This window comes from Brachyistius frenatus, unplaced genomic scaffold, assembly GCF_029030835.1.
Source record: "Brachyistius frenatus isolate BFR_SWC_R1_liver_20210118 unplaced genomic scaffold, ASM2903083v1 Contig_192, whole genome shotgun sequence".
NCBI lineage: Eukaryota > Metazoa > Chordata > Actinopteri > Embiotocidae > Brachyistius > Brachyistius frenatus.
The window spans coordinates 410,057-423,244 of NW_027210791.1; the positions used below are offsets into that span (position 1 = coordinate 410,057).

Genomic DNA, 13,188 nt, shown 5'->3' on the forward strand with positions numbered 1-13,188 from the left:
GAGATTTCTCCAGATTCTCTGAATCTTTTAATGATATTATGAACCGTAGACGATGAGATCCACTAATTCTTTGTAGTTTTACGTTGAGGAACATTATTCTTGGATTGTTGAACTATTTTCCCACACAGTCTTTCAGAGTGGTGAACCTCTCCCCATCCTCACTGCTGAGAGACTCTGCCTCTCAGAAATCATCTTTTATACCCGATCATGTTCCTGATCACAGCTGATTACTCAGTGAGTCGTATTGATCTGTAACTTTAAGACCAGAGTTTGACAACTATTGGTTGATGGTATCAATAGAGAAATTGTTTGTTGTTTGGAGTACTTGTTTGTTTGTTGTGTGAACTTGTTTGAATGTGTGGTGTGTCATTAAAGGGCACAAATGATTGAGTAAACAGAGTGGTGTACGGAATATAAAATAGGTTTACAGACTCAACATGAATGTAGGCTGCAGGCTGTATTTACATATTTGTTGGGGTGATTTTGCACTAAGTTCGTCCTGTGAGACGTCAGTCTGACCAACATCACAGAACAGAACAGTCGGAGTGGAAAACATCCAAACAGCTGACATCAGTTGGAAAGTTGCTGATGCAGAACATGACAAATAGTTGTTTTTCCACTTAAATGAAAAAGACTCCTTCTAAAACAACCGATGAAATATTGCCCACGTTTCCTCCGGGACCCCCGCGAGCCTGTGCGGAGGGGAGGGGCGAGCGGGGGCTGTCAACGTCACGCGCAGCCTCCGACTGCCCGGTTCCTCGGATGTGTTCCTGCAGCGTTCACGCGGACCGATGCGCGTCAGCGGTGTGACCGAGCGACCGAGCGACCGACGCGGCGGCAGGACGCACCGACGGACCGGAGGTCACCGGAGAAACTAACGGAATCCGTCCAGTAAGTCCGTGAACCGGAGTCGCTAACATTGAGCAGCTAGTCCCGTGTCAGCTGCTCGCTCTGTTGATTCACCGCACCGACACCGCCGCGGTTCGGTCCCCGGTCGTGCTGAAGGCCGGTACATCTCACACGTGACACCGGCGGCACCGTTCAGGCTCTGCTGCGGCTGACGACCACCGACCGGACACGGACGAGCTACCGAGCAGCTAGCTCGTTAACGCAAGAACAGCTTGGTCCTGAAATTCAGCTGGGACATAAAGTTTGGTTCTGGTTCAGTCCGACAGCAGCCCGGCCCGGCCCGGCCCGGTCCGGTCCGGTACTGTTCAAGTATTCAAGAACAGAATGATCCAACACAATGTCAACAGTTCAAAACAAACTATGAGCTTTAAGTTGAAGCAGCAGAACAGAATTCAATTCAATTAAAAAGCTTAAATGCCTTTATTTCCACAGTGGCTGCTAACACTGTCTGAAGTTCAACATACAGACATATTGTTCATGTTATTTATTGCATTTGTCTCCATGTAGACGTCGTCACTTGAATTCACATTGGATTTAACTCCCCTTCTTTTGACAGTTAATGCCTCTTACCGATAGTATGGGTCTGAATGGATCATTATTGAAAGCAATACCAGATGTTCTCTGTGCTGCCGTGAAAACATGTTGATGTGGAACTAAACTGGCATCATCACATGAACAACACAACAAAGGAGACTGTTGAGCAGCTGAAATCCTATGTCAGGCAAGAATGGGACCACATTTCACTTTCTAAACTCCAGAAACTGGTCTCTTCAGTTTACCAAACGTTTACAGAGTGTTGTTAAAAGAAGAGGTGATGCAGCACAGTGGTAAACATGAACCTGTCAAAACTTTATTGCGACTTCAAAATGAACATACATTTTCTAATTACAACAAAAGTTTCAACATTTTGATATCTTGTCTTTGGTCTAGTTTCCATTAATTGTGCTCTCAATCTGTTTTCATTACATTTTACACAGTCCCATCTTATTTGGAATCAGGATTTGTATGTTACACTGAGATTGTCACTAGAATGAGAACAGTGGGTCCACCTTGATTGATGCCAACCCCCCCCCCGCTCCAGATCCAAGCACCGGACCCGGTGTGAACAGCCCGTCTGAGACGGCACTGATCCGTCCACCTTCAAATCCCAACTGAAAACCACCTTTTCAGAGCTGCTTTCAACGTGTGATTTCTATTTACCTGTAAATCTACTAGAGTATTTGAGTAAAGTCGCTACAAAAATACAACGTATGATTATTATTATTATTAATAATAAACTGAACCTCTGCTGTGCTTTGCTGTCATTGATGGTCCCACTCTGTTTCAGCCCTCGTTTAACACAGGAGCTGAGCAGAGGACAGGAAGTGGATGTTTCTCCATTTGACAACATTAGTTGGATAAAACTGCAATAAAAATCAACAGACTTAATCTCTTAATGGACGGTCGTTGACCTCTTGAAGCAGAGCTGAACAGGAGGATGGAGCGAGGCTTGGAGATCTGCGTTCAAATGGAATTCGTGGTTTTAACATGCGAAGTCGCGTGCACCGTCTCTCGTGTAAACTTTACAGTTCAGACGTAAATACCACAAGAGGGCGCCGTTCGTACGGACCGATCTGGTGTACGCGGTGAATACGACCTCGTTTGACCACTAAGTTAATCGATTGCAGATGTCATCGTTCTCTCGGAAGGATGAAAATAAGAAGTTGATCTTACTCTAGTGGTGGATCAACAAACATGTGCAAACTATTAAATAATTATACAGTGATTGCCACACAGCGCACTTTGAGCTCTGAATGAATGGAGGGCTGAACAGGATGCTGACCCGGTAGGACAACATGGACTGAACTCCGTCTGACTCTGATTTGACTTGATTCATCAGGACTTCACACTGTTAACAGAGTTTCTGCTGAATGTGAGATTTGAGTGACAGCATGCTGTGTGTGAGTGCAGAGCTGACCGGTGCGCTGCTGTTCAACAGGCCCGGTGTGGGACCAGTCTGTTAAGGATGTGGCGGGTGTGCTAGCCGGAGATGAAGATGAAACCCAGCCGTAACCTGGTGGTGGGCCTCTGCTCCATGCTGGCTCTGGGCTTCCTCTACTACTCCTCGGAGAGAATCAGCCTACGAGGCTGGGGCTACAAATCACGTGAGTCTTCCTTTCATTTCATCGACCGGTGGCATCAACAGTGATAGAAGGTCCTCTGCATGGGTCACTAACACGGACCTCGACAGCCTCCGGACGGCGGTCAGGTGGAGCCTGATGCAGCGGGGCTGAAGGTGGAGCTAAATTAAGGAGGAACCATTGTCACTAGTCTTAGCTGTGATAGTTATTTTCTGAGAAACTGTATTGTTCCATCCAGTTTACTGCTGTCCTCATTCTTTGAAAGTTGACCTGCGACCACTGAAAGATTGATCCGTCCACATCCCTGATGAGCTGCTCCTGCTCTGAGGGACATGGAACTGGAACTGGGACTTTCTGGATGACAGTTCAGATGACGCTCTGACCATTTTAAGATTGGATTGGTGGATTCACAACTAGTGTCTTGTTAATGGTTGCTTCTGATCGTTAACGTGTTGGTAGGATCGAGTTGTGCGTGTGGCTGCAGGCCGATTTCAAACTGGACCAGCGACACGTGAACTTCCAACTCGGTTTGTCGGAAACTTTGCGTCGCTCCGTCTGTATGTGATGGACTTTCAGACGGCTGTAAATCGACGCATGTTTCAGTCAGAAGTTGGTGGGATAAAATGTGGAGGATAACAAATGTGAGGTAAAAACAAATACTAAATTAATTCTTAAAAAATTGGTTTAATAAAAGTATTGCTAGCGGAACCGTTTACATCGGAGCTCATCAATACGATGCTCCGGCACCGCTTTGGAACCGTTTCTGGTTGGAATTAAATTTGGATTCCCGTCTGCAGCCTTGTAGGTTAACACAGTCTGTCAGTCTATGAAACTCTGTTTCTTTATGTAAATCAATTCACCTGCACAAAGAGAAATCATGAAAATGATCCATTTTGACATGACTTGTAGAGAACTGTTATCTCAGCACACATTTTCTGCAGAGGTCAAAGCTAATTATGGACAATTTCCCTTTCTAAGAATCAATGAGCACAATAAATCAACTTCAGTAGTTTTAGTGATTCAAACAGGAGATGGTTCCCGATACAGGAGATGGTTCCAGATACAGGAGACGGTTCCCGATACAGGAGACGGTTACTGATACAGGAGATGGTTCCAGATACAGGAGATGGTTCCCGATACAGGAGACGGTTCCTGATACAGGAGATCGTTACTGATACAGGAGACGGTTCCAGATACAGGAGATGGTTCCAGATACAGGAGATGGTTCCAGATACAGGAGACGGTTCCTGATACAGGAGACGGTTCCTGATACAGGAGATCGTTACTGATACAGGAGATGGTTACTGATACAGGAGATGGTTCCAGATACAGGAGACGGTTCCTGATACAGGAGACGGTTCCCGATACAGGAGACGGTTACTGATACAGGAGATGGTTCCAGATACAGGAGATGGTTCCAGATACAGGAGATGGTTCCAGATACAGGAGATGGTTCCCGATACAGGAGACGGTTCCTGATACAGGAGATCGTTCCTGCCCACTGCAATAAGATTTTACAATAACTCACCTTTGCCCAAATCATTCTAACAACAATAACACAATTGCACTGTTGTTTGTTTGTTTATAAATCTTTGCACTATTGTTTAGTTAGTTTCATTTAATATTATTCTATTTTTATTGTATATATTGTGTATTTTTATATTTAATATTTTTCTCTGTTATCTGTATTGCTTTACCCTGTATCTATAAATGCTGCTCTACTTCCTGGTAATGAACATAGACATTTTCATGTTTCTAGTGTATGACAAGCAAGGTTTCCTTCTGAAGCTGGATGTGAGTCTGTGAGTATTCATTTCACTTTTCCTGCTCCAAGTCTACTAATCTGTTCGCTGCTTTAGAAGCTTGTTTTCAGGAACAGTATCAGTGATGGTATAAACTTGACAGACCAACACTGTTGAATTGTTCCTATCATTTTCATTTGTTCTATATATAGTGAAGGAAATAATTATTTCATCTCTTGCCGATTTTGTAAGTTTGCCCACTGACAAAGAAATGAACGGTCTATAATTGTAATGGAGGTTTATTTTAACAGTGAGACAGAATATCAAAAACTAAATCCAGAAAATCACATCATATAAAAGTTATAAATTGATTTGCATTTGATTGTGTGAAATAAGTATTTGATCCCGTAGCAGAACATGACTCAGTACTTGGTGCAGAAAGCGTTGTTGGCGAGGTCAGAGGTCAGATGTTTCTGGTAGTTGGTCTCCAGGTTTGAACATCTCAGGAGGGATGTTGTTCACTCCTCTTTGCAGATCCTCCAAATCCTTAAGGTTTCCAGGCTGTTGCTCGGCAACAGGAAGCTTCAGCTCCCTCCACAGATGTTCTCTGGGATGAAGGTCCGGAGACCGGCTCGACCTCTCCGTGACCTTCATGTGCTTCTTCTTGAGCCGCTCCTTTGTTGCCTCGTCGTATGTTTTGGGTCATTGTGGTGCTGAAGACCGTCCACGACCCGTCTCCAGTGTCCCGGCTGAGGGAAGGAGGTCGTCCCCAAGATGTCCCGGTACGCGGCCCCGTCCGTCCTCCCCTCGATGCGGTGAAGTCGTCCTGTCCCCTCAGCAGAGAGACACCCCCAAAGCAGAATGTCTCCAGCTCCATGTTGGACGGTGGGGACGGTGTTCTTGGGTTCTCGTCAGCGTTTCTCTTCCTCCAAACACGGCGAGTCCAGTTGATGTCAAAGAGCTGGATGTTGGTCACCTCCTCCAAGCCTTCTCTGAATCCTTCAGGTGTTCATTGGTAAACTTCAGACGGGTCTGTCCATGTGTCTTCTTCAGCCGGGGGATCTCGCAGCGCTGCAGGATCTTAATCCATGACGGCGTCGTGTGTTACCGATGGTTTCCATGGTGACTGGTCCCAGCTGTCTGGAGACCATGAACAAGTTCCTTGTGTAGTTCTGGTCTGATCCCTCACCTTCTTCATGATCATCGATACCTCACCAGGCCAGATCTCCGTGGAGCCCCAGACCGAGGAGGTCCAGACCGAGGACATCCAGACCGAGGACATCCAGACCGAGGACATCCATGCTCAAATAGTGTTTCTTCCATTTCTCAATAAAGGTAATGAGTTGAGATTCAGAGTACTTTCTTAAAGCGAGAGGACGAATCTAACCGGTCTGTGGTAGGAGATCAAATACTTATTTCACACAATCAAATGAAAATCAAGTTATAACTTTTATATGATGTGATTTTCTGGATTTTTTTTTTTTTATATTCTGTCTCACTGTTAAAATAAACCTCCATTACAATTATAGAGCGTTCATTTCTTTGTCAGTGGGAAAACTTACAAAATCGGCAAGAGATTAAATAATTATTTCCTTCACTGTACACTGAAAATGTAATATGTTTGTACATATCGAATCCTTATTTGACTTCATTCCTCCATGTGTGCAGGCCGCTGGAGCTGAATTACAAGTACGGCAACATGAGTGAGGGGGCCTGCAAGCCGGGTTTTGCAGCTGCGAAGATGACGGCCATTTATCCAAAGTAAGAATATGTACCATATTCGTCTACACGTTTGAAGCAGCCTGTAGCGTTTTAGATATGAAAGATAACCTCGTCAAAAAACATCTATATGGATGGACCTTGTTGTAACCTGTTGATTATACAACAACTCTAAATTTAAACACTCTTCTGCATCATTTTGAGGATTTTTTTTTTATCAGAGAAAAAACAATAGGAGATCATTGATGGGATTTTAGTAACACGTCACTGAATAAGACCAAAGTTCTTGAATCTTTTTGTGTTGTAGTTTTTTCGAGTGTGTAACTTTGTAGACGGCCCCTGCACCTTTTCACTGACTGTACAGAGACCTGTGTTATCTGTTCAGCTCCGAGGACGACTCGCTTTCATGAAAATTAAGTTGTAGACACAGACTGTATCTAAAAGTGTTCGTAGCTTCCAGGTCTGAACAATGAGTCCGATGCAGAAGTGCCTCAAGCTGCAATACCACTGAGTGCCACTAGAGGTCAACTCCAAAAAGTCTCCGGCTCCATAGACTCCCATTCAACTTCTCATAAAATGCTCAGTCAATGACATGTCTCCACAAATATTCTGTATGTCATTCGCTGAATTCAGGCTGAAGAAAAGAACATTTAAAAACAATTAAGAACATTGATTGAAACATTAAAAAACAGTCATTAAAACATTAAACAAGCTAAAAATAGAATAATAGTTGCAGATTAGTTTAAGAAATAAAACACAGTAATAAAATGCAGAAATGCAGGAAATTGATCAACATCCTTGAGTCTGGTTCAATTGAAGGCAGCAAACAGAAAAGTCTTCAGTCTTGATTTAAAGGATCTGAGAGTCTCAGCAGACCTGCAGCTTTCTGGGACTTTGTTCCAGATATGCGGAACATAGAAGCTGAACGCTGCTCCTCCATGTTTAGTTGTGACTCTGGGAACAGAAAGGAGACCAGTCCCAGACGACCTGAGGGGTCGGGATGGTTCATAAAGGAGCAGCAGATCACAAATAAACCATTCAGAGCTTTATAAACCAGCAGCAGGATGTTGAAGTGGATTCATGTTGGACAGGAAGCTGAGGAAAGACCTCAGAACTGGAGGGATGTGGTCCAGTTTCTTGGTCTCAGTGAGGACTCGAGCTGCAGGGCTCTAAATCAGCAGCAGCGCTCTGACTGACTTTTTACAGAGACCCTTAAACACACCGTCCAGTCGAGTGAAGATGAATGCACATTTTTCCAAATCCTGTTGAGACATAAGTCCTCCAATCCTCGATATGTTCTTCAGGTGATAGCAGGCTGATTTTGTAACTGTCTTGATATGTGTGTTCAGATTGAGGTCTGAATCCATGACAACAGACTTCTGACTTGGTTTGTGATTTTTAACATCAGTGACTGACTTTCAATCAGTCCAAAAACAATGACTTCTGTTTTATCTTTGTTTAATTGAAGAAACTTCTGGCACATCCAGTTGTTGATTTGTTCAATGCATTTACAGCCCTTGTGTGGGATTATAGTCCGCTGGCGATATAGTTATGTAGATTTGTGTCGTCTGCATAATTATGACAACACACTTTGTTGTTTTCCATAATCTGTAGATGTTGAACAGAAGAGGCCCCAGAATTGAACCTTGGGGAACACCACATGTCCTTTTAGTGCGCTCTGATGTGTGATTAGCTGCAGACACAAAGTCTTCTCGCTCCTTCCAGTAGGATTCAAACCAGTTTAGTGCCGGAGAGTCGTACCCAGTTTTCTGGTCTGTCAAGTAGTATTTCATGGTCGATGGTCGACCGTGTCGAATGCAGCACTGAGATCCAGTAATACTCAGACTGAAGTTCTGCCACCGTCTGTGTTTCAGTGGATGTCGTTGAAAACCTCAACAAGAGCAGCTTCAGTCCTGTGTTGCTGTTGAAAGCTGACTGGAAGACATCAAAACACTTATTTACAGCCAAGAAGTTGTTCAGCTGTTGAAAAACAACTTTTTCAATTATTTTGTTTAAAAATGGGAGGTTTGATATTGGCCTATAATTTTTCATTGTTGCGGTGTCTAAATTATCCTTCTTTAGAAGTGGTTTAATAACTGCAGTTTTTCGGGCCTGTGGGAAGACACCTGAGAAGGGATGAGTTTACAGTTTGTAAAAGATCATCGGTCATGCAGTTAGAAATATTTTTGAAAAGGTGTGTTGGTAGAATATCCAAGCAGCAGGAGGAGGACTTCAGATGTTGGATAATGTCTTTCAGACTTCCACAGTTGATTGATTGAAATTGTGCCGTGATATTTGAATGGACATTATTTAGACGGGGACAACACATATCCTGTGGTTGGTGTGGACACTGACTGCTGGTTTCATTCTCCCAGGTGGAGTGAAGCTCAGCAGCTACTGACTGGAGGTTTGTTAGCCGGTCGACGGGAGCAAATAAGGTGCTGTATTGTTATTGTTTCTGGTTATGATGTCAGAGAAGAAGGACTGCCTTGTATTTCTCAGTTCCAGATTATAACTGCGAAGTCTTTCTTTATAGATGTCACAGTGAACCTGGAGATTTGTTTTCCACCTGCGTTCAGCTTTTCAACTCTCTTTTCTCTATTCTGACCAGCGTGGCATTTCTCCAACGAGATCTTTGCTCACCAGAGACAACCTTCACTTCAGTCAACGCCATCAACATGTTTAACTTTAGAGTTGAAGCTATCTACTAGCTCATTGACTGAGATGCCAGAGAGGGCTGGTGTGGAGGAGAACCTCTGAGTAAATAGTTCACTGGTGTTTTCAGAGATGTAACGCTTCGTCACCACCTCGGTTTGGACATTTGTGTCTCAAGAGATTGAAGTCTCAAAGAAAACACAGGAATGATCAGAGAGGCAACTTTGGAGATGTTTAGACCTTTGGTGATGATGAGGTCCAGGTTGTGTTCTCTGTTGTGGGGGGGTCCTGTCACATGCTGAGTGAGATCATAGTTATCAAGGACAGCACATAGTTCTATAGACCTTCTGTCCTGGAGATTATCAACATGGATATTAAAATCACCAACAATAACCACACAGTCAGAATCAATACAGATTATAGACAGCAGAGAAGGTTGCACAATATTTAGGAGGTCTGTAAATGTTTAGGAATAAAACTTGAGAAGAGTTCAGAGCCACATATTCAAAAGAAGTCAAATCTGCTTGCATTGAAGAATCATTAAATAAAATAGAAACTCCACCTCCTTTCTTATGAGCTCTTGTTTCACTCATGAAACTGAAGTTGAGGTGTTGATTCAATAAGATCAGCTGCACTGTTATCTCGGTCCAACCAAGTTTCAGTTAAAAACTAAAAGTCCAGTTTGTGCTGAACAATAAAATCATTGATTAAAAATGTTTTTCCTGACAGAGACCTGACATTTAATAAAGCTAAGTTTAATGTGTTTAAAGCTTTCATTTGCCCAATTTACTTGGACAGTCTGTGGCTGACGAAAAAAAGCAGAGGGGAAAAAACCCACACTTTTATATTGAAGTGCAAAACTTCTGCTGCTGTATTAGTTTGAAGGACGTACGTTTCCCATCACAGCGCATGTGCAGTAGCTGTTTACTGTCAGCATTGTCGCGCCAAAACTAACGTCATTTGAAAAGCACACGTGTCCTTTGAATTCATCAGAATTTCAGTCCTATTTCCAATTTTGTTTTTGATTTTTAGAATATTTTTAGATTTGACGTGTATTATTGCATTTTTATTTGGGTGAAAACATTTGGGTGGATCCAAAACACTTTAAACTTTGGGTCGAAACTTAATGATGAAGGAAAAATGTGGAAGCGGCAGCAGTTCCTGGACATGTTTTTAACGATGATGCGTTATCGATGTTGAGCAGGTTTAAAGTCTCTGAACATTGCTTTGGACAGTGATGGAAGTGAAGGGAGACGGACACACTGACCAAAGAAGCACTCTGAACGTGGTGCCACTTCTGTGCTAGCGTTGCCCCAGTGAACCAGCTAATTCACTTCCTGTACATCTAAATACTCACACAGTCCTTTTTTATAGAAAGCTTTCTGAGCTCAGTGTAATGTGATGGAGGAAAGATCCCATATCTGCCTCTGCATTATTAAAGCGGTGGATGGTTTTAGTACTGTGTAAAACGAGTCTGAGGATGCAGCGGTCTGAATGAGCCTTTGAGCCGTGGACATCTATTTTTGATTTTTGTCCCAGTGCGTGAGAAAACCTCCGACCAGTTCACTCCTGCACTTACTCTCAGAGCATCGGAGACACGCAACGCTGCGAGCCACCGGGGCCTTCAGACAGCTGCTTAATGAAGTGTGCTCAGAGTCCAGATTGTAACTTGTTAAAATAACACTGGAGGAATTTACTCCATGAAGAAGCTGTGGTGGAACGCCCCGGGTCGTTCCTGACCCGTTCAGTCTGTTGTCTTTGCTCAGGTTTCCCTGCAGCCAACAGCAGGTGATGAAATATCTGTATCCTGTGTGCTCATCGCTGCTTCTGTGACTATCACAGCCAGAAGAACGTTGCACAGTAAATTGTTTTATTATAGAATAAAACTGTTAAAAATCTATTAACCTGTTTCATTTAGATTGAAAAACAATAATTTTTTAACACATTTGTTGAATTTTATTTCAACATTTGGAGTGATGCTAGCAGCATAAATCTACTTTTAAAATTACCATTCAAAACATTTGAATATTAGTGATTGAGGATCTTTTCTCACCATGTTTTCAACAGTTCTTCCAAAAAGGGTTCTTTGAAGAAAAGGGTCCTTAATAGAACCCGTACTCTTAAAATGAACTCTAGAATAATCCTTTCTTCAAAAAGGGCTCTTCAGAAGCACATGGTCGTGGGTAGAACCTGCTGGGGAAAAAAATCATAAACTTAATCAAAACCATCCTAAATGGAGCATTCTGCCTCCTCCGCCAGCCGCCGTCCAGCTGTAACAGTAACCTGGTGGTTATGTTGAACAGGTTGGTTGGCCAACACGTAAAACAATAACACCAGAACAGTAGAGCACTGTGGGTACACAAACAGAGCTACGTGTGTCTACTCGTAACGTTACAAAAACAGCTTTATCTCCATCATCGGGGCCTCCATGAGGGCTGAGGTCCTGAAGGAACACGCCTCTCCTCTCTGATCTCTGTGGATGGAAACCACCTGCTGGGCCTGGCTGCTCTTTTTTTTTTATTGAACTGTAGGTGTTCTGCGAGGAGGAGGATGTTTCAGATGAGAGCTCGTATTGAGGTGGACAGATCGGGCGAAGGACTTGGATTGCAGATGTCGTCTTTATTTAGCATCTTGAACCACAGTATAATTTTAACATCTGGCGTGAAAAGTGAGTGTTGATATCTTAGAGATGTAAAACTTGAAGCCTTTTAGTTTTACTCAAGACCGGCTGTTTCTGGTGTTGACATTGTTATTAAAACTTCTTATAGCAGCGATCCGTTTTATTTTGTGGAAAATTGGTCTCAGCGGACCAGTTCTAAATAGAATTACTCATCCTTCTGATGACAAGGGAACAAAACACACCGTCGGCCTCGTCACCACTCTGCTTCTCCAATATTTTTTGCCGTGTACAGTCGTAGTGGTCTATCCTCTGCCAGACGGGGTGACATACAGGGAGACGTTATGTTTCGGGGTTGTCCATCCGTCTCCGCCCCGTTTCAATGCCTTCTTCAGGGATTTCTTCAAACTTGGCAAAAATATTCCCTTGATATCTTCGACAGCCATTAATCCATCAGTATCAGTTAGATGTGTTTTAGAATGAGATGAAGCTTCTGGACGACTCTTTATCTGTTGTTGGTAAGATATCCATTTCAAAACAGTTTGCTTTTCTCATATAGCAACCATGACAATCTCTAATTGACCTTTTCTAAAACACTATTCACCTCTCAACATGTGTTGTCCTGTAGGGATGCGGTGCAATTTTCCATTTAAAAAAATGTCGAGTAGTAGTTTTGCTTGAAATGCATCCATCCCAATCGTCTTGCTCGTATCGCACTGATGCATACACTGATGAACACCATCTCTTCATTCTCACTTGTAACATGTTTTCTTTTATATCGACAGGTTCACCAAACTGGCCCCGATGTTCCTTGATCCAAACTACAAACGATTCTCCAGAATTAACGATTATTTGCCTCCGTTTGGAGTAAAATTACAAGGTATGACTGCATTTCTCTCCAGTTAGGACTAGATTTTTCTGACCTCCACTTCAGTAGGCTACAAACAAACTGTTTAGCCTGTACATGTTGTGAATGTCTGCATTTGAACGTGGGGTAAAGAGCCTGTGAATCATGGTGTCCTCCTGGCTGTAATCCACTGCCTTCCTGAACACCACATGATTTAATGTGTTTGTCATTGTAGTCTTAACAAGGTGAATCATAATAACCAGTTATAACTCTTCACAGCATTCCTAATTTTTCACTGTTGTTCACATGAAAAGTGACCGAGATGGTTGGATGGTTGGGTGAAGACAGAGTTTTCCACCACTATCCCGACCACAGGCTGTATTTATAGGTGCACTCTGAAAAATGGTTCCGATGCAGAAGTGTCTTCAGCTGCAATACCAGCGAGTGCCACTAGAGGTCGGCTCCAAAAAGCCTCCGGCTCCATAGACTCCCATTCAACTTCTCTCATCAAATCCAAAGTGAATAAAATGTGTCCATCAGTTATCTCGGTGTTGTTAGCTAAAGTCACTCCTTCTTATT

The 13,188-nt window shown here is 43.0% G+C and overlaps 1 protein-coding gene across 1 annotated transcript in view; it reads left to right on the top strand.

Annotated features, from left to right (window-relative positions):
• Window positions 1-722: 722 nt before the first annotated feature.
• LOC138632715 (CMP-N-acetylneuraminate-beta-1,4-galactoside alpha-2,3-sialyltransferase-like) overlaps window positions 723-13,188 on the top strand; it is a 30,004-nt gene continuing 17,538 nt past the window's right edge. The window contains exons 1-5 of the mRNA XM_069718490.1: window positions 723-891; window positions 2,888-3,053; window positions 4,789-4,831; window positions 6,440-6,532; window positions 12,548-12,642. Of these exons, the coding sequence (XP_069574591.1) occupies window positions 2,939-3,053; window positions 4,789-4,831; window positions 6,440-6,532; window positions 12,548-12,642 (346 nt within the window). The 5' untranslated portion in view covers window positions 723-891; window positions 2,888-2,938. The remainder of the gene's footprint in view (window positions 892-2,887; window positions 3,054-4,788; window positions 4,832-6,439; window positions 6,533-12,547; window positions 12,643-13,188) is intronic.